General features: G+C 44.3%; 1 protein-coding gene across 1 annotated transcript in view; it reads left to right on the plus strand.

The window, feature by feature from the left end:
- The first annotated feature begins 1,621 nt into the window (after nucleotides 1-1,621).
- The window catches only part of LOC119916352 (janus kinase and microtubule-interacting protein 3-like), a 45,539-nt gene continuing 34,843 nt past the window's right edge, over nucleotides 1,622-12,317 (plus strand). Inside the window, exons 1-4 of the mRNA XM_038736338.1 lie at nucleotides 1,622-1,756; nucleotides 1,882-2,124; nucleotides 4,174-4,413; nucleotides 8,030-8,230. Of these exons, the coding sequence (XP_038592266.1) occupies nucleotides 1,622-1,756; nucleotides 1,882-2,124; nucleotides 4,174-4,413; nucleotides 8,030-8,230 (819 nt within the window). The remainder of the gene's footprint in view (nucleotides 1,757-1,881; nucleotides 2,125-4,173; nucleotides 4,414-8,029; nucleotides 8,231-12,317) is intronic.

The raw sequence follows: 12,317 nt of genomic DNA on the forward strand, positions 1-12,317 counted from the left end.
GTGGAAACAGTCATGTATTGCCGTGTTCACCTCAGATGATCACCTGTCAAACACAGGTGATCATTTTCAGGTGATTCAGGAAGCGTTTTCATGTACTGCTGCAGAGCAACGGCAACTAGTACTGGTGCCACTACTAGTATGGGTACTACTAATACTACTTCTACTGCTGCTGATGCTACTAGTACGGGAACTACTAGTACTTCTACTGATATAGATGCTGCTTTCCAATGATTTACATTTATTCATTTAGCTGACGCTTTTATCCAAAGCGACTTACAATACATATGTGTACATGTATATACATGTCTGGAGCAACGAGGGGTTAAGTGTCTTGCTCAGGGACACATTGGAGTCTCACAGTGGATTTGAACCCGGGTCTCTCACACTAAAGGCCTGTGTCTTATCCACTGAGATAATCACCACCACCAATGATAAACTAGATAAATTCCAGTCCAGCCACAGAGCTAAACGCAGCACTGAACCCGCTTTATGAAAAGGTGACATGAGGATTTCAAACTGAAATTAAATCTGTCTGTCTGTTACATTTGATGCTGCATGCGAGTCCACTGATTGGGACATTTTAATCAATGGACTTGAGAAAGGGGTGGCTCACTGGTTTCGCTCATACCTGTCTGAATGGTTTTTTTGTTACTTTAGGCGACTTTGACTTTGTGTTTCTCCAGGAAGCTTTCTTGGTCCTGCTCATTTTTCCCCTATTCATATATCTCTGTTGCGACCAGAAAGCTCCAGTGCAGAAAATAGAAATTCGGCAGTCCAGAAGCAGAAGGCAGAGACTAGAGTCAGTGTTTTCTAGCCTGTCTAAGCAGATGACAACATGTTACAGACCTGGGAGCTGTTTTAGACTCTGTTCTTAATTTTATTAGCCATTTTTAACAAGGCAACACTGAAATGCTGATACACGTTTCATCAGCTTAGACAGGTCTCCCTAAAAAGTCAGTCAGTTGCTTTTAGAGTCATTTACTTATCTACAAAGCCTTACATAAACTAGCACTCTCATATATCAACAACAAGAACTCTCAGATCTCCCACAAGACATGTGGTGAGGCTGCTTTCTGCGTTCATGACCCTGAACTGTGGAACCCCCCTTCAACCTTAAAAGAACAATCCTCCTATCTTTTTAACTTGGCTTTTAATTTGGGTTGGATTGCTGGTATAATTTTTCATTATACGTTTTCTCAAACTGCTTCTGTTTGTTTTTCTATTGCCGTTGCTGTTTATATTTTACTCATCATTATTGTTCATTTTTCAGCTTTTAATCTGACCTTGTTTTGTTGAGCACCTTGGGCTGCATCTATGCATTGGGTCAGTTTTACAGGTGCTCTCCATGTTGAATTTTCCTGAGAATCATCATGTTTTAAAGGTCAGATGACTGGGAATGGAGGAAAATGAGTTATTGGAGATGATCCCTCAAATAGAAGTGAGAATAAGTTTTAACCTAACCAATCCCTGACCTGGTCTCAGATCAGAAAGCACTGTGATTGGTTGATTTAGTAGGTGATGACATCATGGTTGTGTATCTGTGTGTCGACAGGTGCAGATGTGGTGAAACTTCAGATTGACGGACAGGTCATTGTGGAGGTGGAGCCTGTAGGTGGTGGTGATGTCAAAGAGAGGTGCAGGGGGGCGGGGAAAGGGGGAGCGACCTGACGCCATGGCAACTCTTCAAGCAGCTAATGAGGAACTGAGAGCCAAACTGACGGACATCCAGATAGAACTTCAACAGGAAAAGAACAAGGTAAGGACTACAAAACCCAGAGTACTGCTGGGATTACCATTAACACTTCTACTCCTGTAGTACCAACACTACTAACATAAAACTACTGTTGATGTTGTAGTACTCATATTACTGTGTGTCCTCAGGTCAGCCGTCTGGAGAGAGAGAAGAGTCAGGAACTGAAGGCGGAGCATCACCGGACGACGGTCGCCATGACGGAGCTGAAGACCAAACTCCACGAGGAGAAGCAGAAAGAGCTGTCTGTTACCAGGGAGACGTTGTTAAGGCAACACGAGATGGAGCTGATGAGAGTTATCAAGATCAAAGACGGAGAGATTCAGCGTCTGAATGGACTGGTGCTAACGCTGAGGGACGGATCCACAGACAAGGTGATCCACCCGATTCACACCTGTCTGTCTACCTGCCTCTGCCACGCCCCATTCCAACCAATCACATATGGACGCATGGTCAGACCCTTTGGTGTCAGTTTGTAACGCACTGGGGATCCCCTTAGTGTCATGGTTCAGTGCACCGGGGGAAGCCCTGTGGTGTCAACACTAAAAGCAGGTGTGATATAAATAACAGTAAGAAGTTGGTTGGGGTGGACGGGTGGGACAGAAACCAAACGTTCACCCACGAAACTGCTGTTCGTTTTCCCATGTGAAACAAAAAGTCATCATTGATTGTTTTTAGTTAAAGGTTCAGTGTATAGATTTTAGTGGCATCTAGTGGTGTGGCTCGAGAATTGCAACCAACAGCTCAGTCACCGCTCACCCCTCCATTTACAGGCGTGCAGGAGAAGCTATGGTGTCCGACATGCTCTGTCAGCTCTTGTTCTAAATAATACGTGTGGTCCTCCATTTGTCCAAATTTCCCTTCTCTTCTTACTTCTAATAAATCAGATGACGACTACTACTACTACTGTTAGTAGAAGTATTCCCTAATCCCTAATCTTAGTCTGCCCCGGGGTCTCCTCTTCCACAGGGAAGCATGCAGGAGGATCCTGATCAGATGCTGAACCACCTCAGCTGACTCCTTTCAACATGAAGGAGCAGTGGTTCTCCTCTGAGCTCCTCATCCTGTCTCTAAGACCAGGGCCAGACACCCTGACAAAGAAACTAATTTCAGCTGCTTGAATCCACCATCTCAATCTTTCAGTCATTCTCCAGAGATCAGGACAACAGTTGAGGTCAGGAACAGATCCTGTGCTGAAGCCAGAGCGTCACCTTCAGTCAAGATCACCTCCCTCTGAACCACAACAGACTCCAGTCCACATCACTGCTGATGATACACCAATCCACCCGTTGCCCTCACTGGTGAACAATACCCTGAGTTACTACTGCTTCACTTCGGTTGAGATTCACATCAGTCTGGAGTAGCATGTACCTCAGACTGGGAGGCGCTGTCTCACACTCAGTTGTAACCTGTCCCAGTGCTCACTGAAGGAGACCAACAGGACCATGTCATCTGCAAAGAGCAGAGACACAATCCTGAGGTCACCATCCAGACACTCTCCACACCTCGACTGCAGCTTCCGATTCTGCGACACAAACAACCCCACTGAGGACATGTTGGACTTCCTGCTGAGAAACACACACAGCTTTCACTCCATTTATACAAGGACTGAATGACTCATGGTAACGCTCACAGTACACAAGACGGACATGGTCATAAACCGCTTAACACATGTGGACTGGATGAAAACTCCCATGACTCCTCCACTATCCCTGCATACAACATAGGACTGCAGATCTGATGTTTAAAAATGAAACAAGTCAGGTGTTCTGGTTCCAGCAGCCCTTATGAATCGCCTTATGTTCAATAATGGTGTTTGTTATGGAAAGTGAATGACTCACAAGTAAGTCTAATAACAAGGCACCACTCAGGCTACCCATGTGAGCACAGAAGACCCCCAGCAGGACTATGCAGTCTCAAGGCAGCACCCTCCCATGACCATAGCCTTTTACCTTGGGCTATTCTGGAAAAGGATAGAGTCCAGCCCCCAACTGGGGGGGCTTTGTTTAGAGGTGAGGCTCAACTATATCTAGTTGTTCCTGCACCAGCTCTTTCCACACCAGAGAGGTGATGTTCAACATTCCTAGATCATTGTAGTCTGGGTGGTCCCCAGTTTTACCAGCTGCTTGATTGGCAACAGACCTCATGTCCAACAATGCAAGTGATGGGCCACCAGGCACCCACTGGCAAGCTCCCCCTACTTGGCCTGGTATCAGAGGGGTCCTGATTGATCTTATCCTTCTGAAGTTGCTGCTCTGTAAGGGTTCTGAAATGTTGGTCTGACCCCTTTCTTGGGACCGATTTGCCTTGGGTGATGTTACCAGGAGCTCTTGCCCCCAACAACACAGATCCCACCACATTAATGTGCTGATTCTCAAAGGTGTGAAGGAATGTTTAAGACTCTCTGTCCTCTTGTTCTTCAGGTGAGGAGCGCTCTGCTGGCGGAGGTGGAGGAGGCGAGGAGGAGTTGGGAGGCGGAGCGTTGTCGCTTCCAGCAGGAGGTTCATGAGCTGCGAGGAGCAAAGAGGAACGCTGAGGAGGCTCTGACATCTGCTCAGCAGGCCTGCCAGGCCCGAGCTGCCGAACTGCGATCAGCTCATCACCAACACCAGGAGGAGCTGAACAGGACCAAGAGAGACTGTGAGAGGGAGATCCGGCGGCTGGTACGAGTCACCGTCACACACACCACTCTTACCACACATGACCGTTCAGTCTGTAGCTGCTTCATGAGTTTCCCCAAATATAATCAGAATGCCTTATAAACCTCAGACTGTATTTACAAAACCTCCTAAAGAGGAGCCTTAACTCCTAAACTCCTAAAAATGATATTTTTGTGAGTCCTGACTTTTAGGTTCATTAGGTTTTCTGTCAGACTGGATTTATGTCTGCAGGGTAGGTGGGGTGAATTTAACATTACCTGCTCTGGCCACTGATTTTAATCCCAGAATCAGGAGCGTGTCTGTGGGTAATGTTTCACCCCCACCCCAGTAATAATTACAGCCTTAATGACCAGCTGTTATCTGTGAACTGGCTGGTCCTCCTGAAATATTAATCCTGTCCAGAGCATTCATCTTTATGCTGTTGTGATGTTAGCCACAGCCTGTATGTGTTTACATTTAGTCAAACTGTCCCTGTTGAAAGCAGCTTTATTAGCTGTTAGCAGTGCACCCATGGGTGTACAGACAGCTGTCACTGGATTACTGTGATGCTGAGGAAAACTTAGAAGCATGACGACTCTCAGGCATGTTCTGAAGCATATTTTGATTTCTAAGTTTATTTATGAAGGTTTATTAACTCTTTGTTGCCCACCTGGGGAGGCCTTTACCTTTCTCTTTTGTCTTTGTTCTGCTGATTTCCCATGTGTATTACAGAGACTAAAGGACTGAGAATTATACAGAAGATTTAATTCTAATCCTGTCTGGGGTAGAAGGGTAATTCGCAAAACGACCTGCTCACAATACAACAATGAAAGCATATTTTGAAAAGTATATTTAGATGGCAGTTGAGTTAAGATCCAATCAGCTCACAAACAAACAAACTCTCCAGTAACAGTGGAGATGATGGTTTGCACAACTCTCCAGTGCTGATTAACTTGGAATACAGTATCTCAGCTGCCTGTCAGAATTATTCATCAAACCAGAAATGCTCTTAAGACCAACTTTTTTATGTCTTTAATTGCACATTAAATAATTGTTAGCTGCAATAAATAAACAAAGCTAATTTCAGGGCCATGACCGGATTACCTGGTAAAATTACTGTTGTATTTAGAAATGGTAGGATAAAATATGTTAAAACTAATTGTTTGCAGCCCTTAAATTAAAATTATTATTGGTACAAAAAATAAATACATGTGTGTTTTTTCCAGAAGAATAAAAGCCATAAAAAACCCATAATAACTGTGAACACATTTGCCGTCCAGTGGCTCTGGACCAAAGTTCAGTGGACATGCAGACCGACTCATGGGTGACCCTGTGGTAGTAGCATGATCATCCTTCTTGGTACAATCTACTAATAAAATGATTAACCTGTAGTAAAACATCACTGGACAGTGGAGAATGAATCACACAAACTAAACAGATATGAAACATTAGACTGGAATGTACTTTGGGAGAGGCTTGTTTTAATTTTCTCACTGTTCTCACGTACCTAATTCTCTAAAATTGAACTTTGGTTTAGCTTTATGATTAGAGAAGTTAAAGAAGGAAGAATGCGGTGATCCAAACATTAAACGTGGAGTTTCTTCCAGTGATGAACTGTGATGAATGAATACATTATAAACATGAACACATGAGACAACAAAGACTGACTGAGCTACACAGTGTGGTACAAAACAAAGGAAAGACTCAGGGTGCAACACAGACTGGTACAACACAAACAGCCCAACAAACAAAACATACTCTGTATTTACAGACTGAACTGTCTCACACTTCACTTTATGTGTATTTGTTGGGGAAAGTAGGAAACAGCTGCTGTTTTTATTAAATACTACCAGTAATTTGTGTTTCAGCAGTAACTTTAAAAGACAAGCTTTTCATTCAGACTGAAGTAAAGACGTGAGGCAGACAGATTACTTTGTTTTTAACAAGTACTCCTGAAGACCAGCAGCCTGTTTAAGTGTTAAACTGTCACAGCTTGCCAAACTGGATACAGGCAACACAAAGGATGGATGCACACAACAGGACAGAGAAGATCCAGTCCAACATTTTTAATAATACATCAAAAAAGTACACTGGCCTGCGGCAACAAAAGTCAAACCCAAGACATAAACAACACCAGCTGCATCTAGACTGAGTCAAATGTACTCAGAACACAGAGACGACATCAGGTAACTTGGAGGAGAAAGAAACTACTGATTAATTACCTGAAATTAAAACCAACCATACATTTTGTCTCTTAACGAACTACCATATGATACACAGCTCGGTCCAGTAGGAGAGGTCTTTGCCGGTCATCCAACCTTGGACCCAAGTCAATCAGGTCCCAAGGTATTATTAGTTAGTCTAGTCGGTGGCAGGGTCTCGTTTTACTATGTGTAAATATGTCTAGTACCCAAGTGGATCTGAGTGGACCCGAGCCGTCTGAGCTCTGATTATATCTGATTACATCATAATCCCAGCAGGAGAAAGAAAAGGAACTCTGAAGACAGAAATGGAGATGATTTTTGCTAATGTCAGTTAATTTGTCTCTGGAGTATAAGAAAATGATTTTTTGAATTAGTTTCTGTGACTTTACATTTGTTCTGAGGACATTTTTATGATACCGCTGCGTGCTCCTGGTGCTCCTGGTGCTCTTGGTGCTCTTGGTGCTCTTGGTGCTCCTGGTGCTCCTGGTGCTCCTGGTGCTTCTGGTGCTCTTGGTGCTCCTGGTGCTCCTGGTGCTCTTGGTGCTCCTGGTGCTCCTGGTGCTCCTGGTGCTCCTGGTGCTCTTGGTGCTCCTGGTGCTCCTGGTGCTCTTGGTGCTTCTGGTGCTCTTGGTGCTCCTGGTGCTCTTGGTGCTCCTGGTGCTCCTGGTGCTCCTGGTGCTCTTGGTGCTCCTGGTGTCGGCGTTCTCTCTCTGTTCGCGTCCATAGCGTTTTGGATTGAGTCTGATTATCCATTGTTCTGTGGGGGTTAGTCTGGCTGTGCTCAGGTACCCGTTGGGTCTCTCTGTTTTTGAAAATGAATTCATGCATCAGGTTTGAGTAGGTTTTCCTCTGGTCCATTTTGGATCAGATCCAAGACTTTGGACCCATAAAGACCTCTTTCCAGTACCTCATTATGGTGTCCTGCCTCTGGTCGTTCTGATCTTTCACTAATTGTTCTGCTATCTTAGCAGTTAGTAAGGAATGATTTAAACCTGTGTCAGGGAACCAGGGTCCCAATCTTGGCCCTGTGATCCCAGCTGTAACAGGTCTAGAGAAGGCTGTATACTGATCTGATGGTGGTGGTCACTCAGGTAGACGGTGGCTCACCTGGAGATTCACAGCAGACCAACTGACTCTGAATATTAAACACTGAAATATATTTCAGTAAATATATATAGATTAAGAACAAGATCATGAGACGTGATGAAGAAAAGACAGAAGGAGAATTATTCACCTGAGCTACAGGTTCATGTTCCCTGGTTTGATTTTATATTCACCTTCCCTTACCTGTCTGTCTGCGTAACACCTTTCTGACTAATCTGTGTTTCCACCTGCCTGTCTGCCTGACTAACCCTGTCCTGATTAACATGTCTGTCCCTACACCAGTCTGTCTACCTGTCTGTCTCTAACCTGTCTGTCTACCTGTCTGTGTGCAGATGGATGAGATAAAGCTGAAGGACAGAGCTGTCAGTGTATTGGATAAAGCCCTGGGGCTGCAGGCTGGACACGCCCACCGCCTCCAGCTGCAGACTCAGGCTGCCGAGCAGCAAATCGCAGCCCTGAGAGACGCACAGAGGGTGGGGCTAAACCATCCTGGCCAAGCCCCTAGCCCAACCCCTAACACTCCTCCTCACATTGTAAGCCCCGCCTCTTCCTGCTCAAGTTGCATGAAATAAATTCAGTTCACTTGCTGTCACAGTTTAACTGCAACTGCATGTTAACTGGTCATGATGAACTCTGACCTCTGAGTTTACCATGACATCCAACTTCAGTCTCCTCAACATCATCAAACACATGACCACTGCTTGACAAGGACTGAACCATCCAAACAGAGGTGGATCTTCTAGTCCTCAGTATCCCACAATCCACTACTCACTCATCCTCAACACCTATAAAATCAGAAAAGGTCATGTGACCAGGTGTTTGGCCCAATCTCCATGTCCACACTCACAGACTTTGAGGTGCGTTCCCGGTGAGTCCGTGAGGGTTTAGGGCTGTCCCACTGTCAAATTGTCCACATTGTTGACATTCTGAGCCTTTTTTGCACCCTTTGCCTGAGGGAATTATCCACAGTTCATAGTGACATAAATAAGAAGTGCCCTGCCTGGTTAAATAAAGGTTTAATAAAAATACTAGTAAATAATGGAAATCCGGGAGTGAGAGAAAGATCACCGCCTTATGAGAGAAGAAGAAGAAGAATGGTAAACAAACATGCGTGGAAGGAGAACCAACCTTGAAAAAGTTTACATAGATTTAAGATTATTTCACACCTCGTTTATTAAACTATTTATTTTAGTTTTTGCTTAATGATGCTGTTTAGACCAATAGTGCATTGATTAATGACAAATATAGATGATTATTTTTTACCTCTCATCCTCTCTGTAGGGCCCTTCAGTGCTTTGGCCGTGAAGAAGTCAATTACCAGGTGATGTCGGTTAAGTTTGTGAGGAATCAGGGCTCAGGGTTTAGGGGGGACATTGAGATTGGGCCTTTAATAGATCCTGTGAAGTGCACCAATGAAAAACTGCAGTGGTATCCTCCACCACTGCTGGAGCTTTCCCTGGAACTTTAGATATGTGAGCTCACGCGTGTTACTGCCCGTCTTTTAGTTATCAAATGAGTTACTAAACTCGAACACTTTGGAACACTTTGGGGGTTTAAGTCTTTGGCTGAAGACACTCCTCTTGTCAATCAGCATGTTGTGGAGGGGGGTGACTTTGTTCAGGATGCTAACCAACTTGGACAGCATCCTGTTCTCTGTCACTGCCTCCAGAGAGTCCAGCTCAACTCACCAATCACAGAGCCAGCCTTCCTAACTAGCTTGTTGAGCTTGTTAGCATCTCTTGACACACAGACGCACTGGCAATCTGCACCACCCAACAAAGTCATCCTCCTGTCCACTGACACAGCCCTCAATGGCAGAGTCATCAAAAAAACAATGCAGGTGGCATGACTCCAACTTCTAGCTGAAGTCTGAGGTGTACAGAATAAACAGGAAGGGGGAGATGACGGTCCCCTGGGGGCCCCATGCTGCTAATTACAGTTCCTGACACGCAGTTCCACAGTCTTACAAACGGTGGTCGGTCAGGTAATCTGTTATTCAGGACACAAGTGGGGTGTTCACCTGCATGGCCCTGGGCTTGTCTCTCAACATTAGAAGCTGTGTGATCCTCACTGTGCCATGTCCATGTGTAAAATACAGTATCTCACAAAAGTGAGTCCACCCCTCACATTTGTAAATATCTGATTCTATCTTTTCATATGACAACACTGAAGAAATGACACTTTGCGCCAATGTAAAGTAGTGAGTGTACAGCTTGTATAACAGTGTAAAGTAGTGAGTGTACAACTTGGATAACAGTGTAAAGTAGTGAGTGTACAGCTTGGATAACAGTGTAAATCTGCTCTCCCCTCAAAATAACACATCACACAGCCATTAATATCTAAACCGCTGGCAATAAAAGTGAGGACACCCCTAAGTGAAAATGTCCACATTGGGCCCAAAGTGTCAATATATTGTGGGGCCACCATTATTCTCCAGCGCTGCCTTAACCCTCTTGGGCATGGAGTTCAGCAGAGCTTCACAGGTTGCCACTGGAGTCCTCTTCCACTCCTCCATGACAACATCACAGAGCTGGTGGATGTTAGAGACCTTGCGCTCCTCCACCTCCCGTTTGAGGACGCCCCACAGAGGCTCAGTAGGGTTTAGGTCTGGAGACATGCTGGGCCAGTCCATCACCTTTACCCTCAGCTTCTTTAGCAAGTCAGCGGTCGTCTTGGAGGTGTGTTTGGGGTCATTATCATATTGGAATGCTGCCCTGCGGCCCAGACTCTGAAGGGAGGGGCTCATGCTCTGCTTCAGTATGTCACAGTACTTGACAGCTTGATAGCTGAAGGCTCTGGCTCCCATTCTACTTTTGGAGACTCTAGGAACCTATTTCTGGTTCCTGTCAGAACATGTGCTACAGAATTCAGGACCAGCTGAAGAGTCTTAATGGACTTATTTGAGCAGCCTGATAATAAGGAACTGCAGTAATCCAGCCTAGAAGTAACAAATATGTGGACTACTTTTTCATTTTGTGAAAGGATGTTCCTGATTTTTGCAATATTACGTTGGTGAAGGCACGCTCAGTTGGTTAACTGATTAGTTTCATCTAGCTTGACGTAAACATATATTTGTGTATCATCTGCATAATATGAAAGTTTATGGAGCCTGCTAATATTGCCTAAAGGAAGCATGTACAGGTGTGAATAGGATTGGTCCCAGCACAGATCCTTGGCTTGCATGGAGGATCATTAACATGTACAAACTGAGATCCATCTCATATTTAGGAATTAAATCATCTTAGAGCGGTTCCTTTAAAGTAGTGATATTATGTTTTTTGGCTTTTTCTATCTCCTTTATTGAGTTATGTATCTTTTTTGTGCATGTAATAGGTTTGCACAGTGAAAAAGCCCAAAGTCCACCGCAAAGGGGATTCCCATCTCCCACAGAAAACTCGTTTGTTTGCTCGTTTGTAGTCCAACCGCTTCCCTTTCAAGCGGCTAGTCCGACACACTTTCAAAAACACCGGTGGAAAAACAGTAAGCTGCAGCACACACCTCCTCTCCCTTCCAAACACTAGCTACCCCTCCAGGCAGTCAGTGAACATAAAGTTGTTACTGTGATGTAGAGACAGAGCTCAGTTAAAGGTTTATGGATGAAAGATACTTTTGTTACAGATTAATAACTCACCACTCTGAAACTCTTGCTCCAGTCCATGTTGCCAAGCTGGTCGGCAACATGTACAGCTGAACCGAAGCTGTTTACCGGCTTCTCACTGACCCGCCCTTCTTTGCTTCTGATTGGCTAGTAGTCCTTAACTAGGAACAGCGCATGTGCAACTCCCAACAAAGATCATCTAGAGACAAGATGTATCACTCCATAGTTAAAACGGAGCGTTCAACACAGGGTGGAAAGAGGAGCTGAAGCAATGTGCAGTATGACAAAAATATGGTGTTTTTTGAAAATTAAACCATGTAAACCAGTTCTGATACAACCCCTAAATAAGATTTTGAACCGGAAAATAAGCATAATATGACCTCTTTAATGCCAATGAAATGTTCCAGTCTCTGCAATAGGATCTGATGGTCAATGGTATCAAATGCAGCACTAAGATCTAATAAAACCAGTACAGAGACAAGTCCTTTGTCTGATGCAATAAGGAGGTCGTTAGTAATTTTCACCTGTGCTGTCTCTGTGCTATGATGAGCTCTGAATCCTGACTGAAAATCCTCAAATAAACTATTGCTCTGTAGAAAGTCACACAGCTGTTTAGCAACTGCTTTCTCCAGAACCTTAGAGAGAAATGGAAGGTTAGATATAGGTCTATAGTTGGCTAAAACATCCGGATCAAGTTTGGGCTTTTTCAGAAGAGGTTTAATTACAGCTACTTTAAAGTACTGTGGTACATAGCCTGTTGATAAAGATAGATTGATCATATCTAGTATAGAGGTGCTGACTAAGGGTAGAACATCTTTAAGCAGCCTAGTCGGGATGGGGTCTAAGAGGCAGGTTGATGGTTTAGATGAAGAAATTATTGAAATTAGTTGGTAAAGATTGAGGGAAGCAAAGCAGTCTAAACATATATCTGGTTCTACAGCTGTTTCTAAGGTTCCTGAGTTTAGAGATAAGTTGGTGCCAGTTGAGGGCAGGTCTTGGTGAATTTTGTCTCTAATAGTTAG

The sequence above is a fragment of the Micropterus salmoides genome, unplaced genomic scaffold, assembly GCF_014851395.1.
Source record: "Micropterus salmoides isolate LMB-PRFRI ecotype aquatic unplaced genomic scaffold, ASM1485139v1 Ms_hic_scaffold_21, whole genome shotgun sequence".
Classification (NCBI taxonomy): domain Eukaryota; kingdom Metazoa; phylum Chordata; class Actinopteri; order Centrarchiformes; family Centrarchidae; genus Micropterus; species Micropterus salmoides.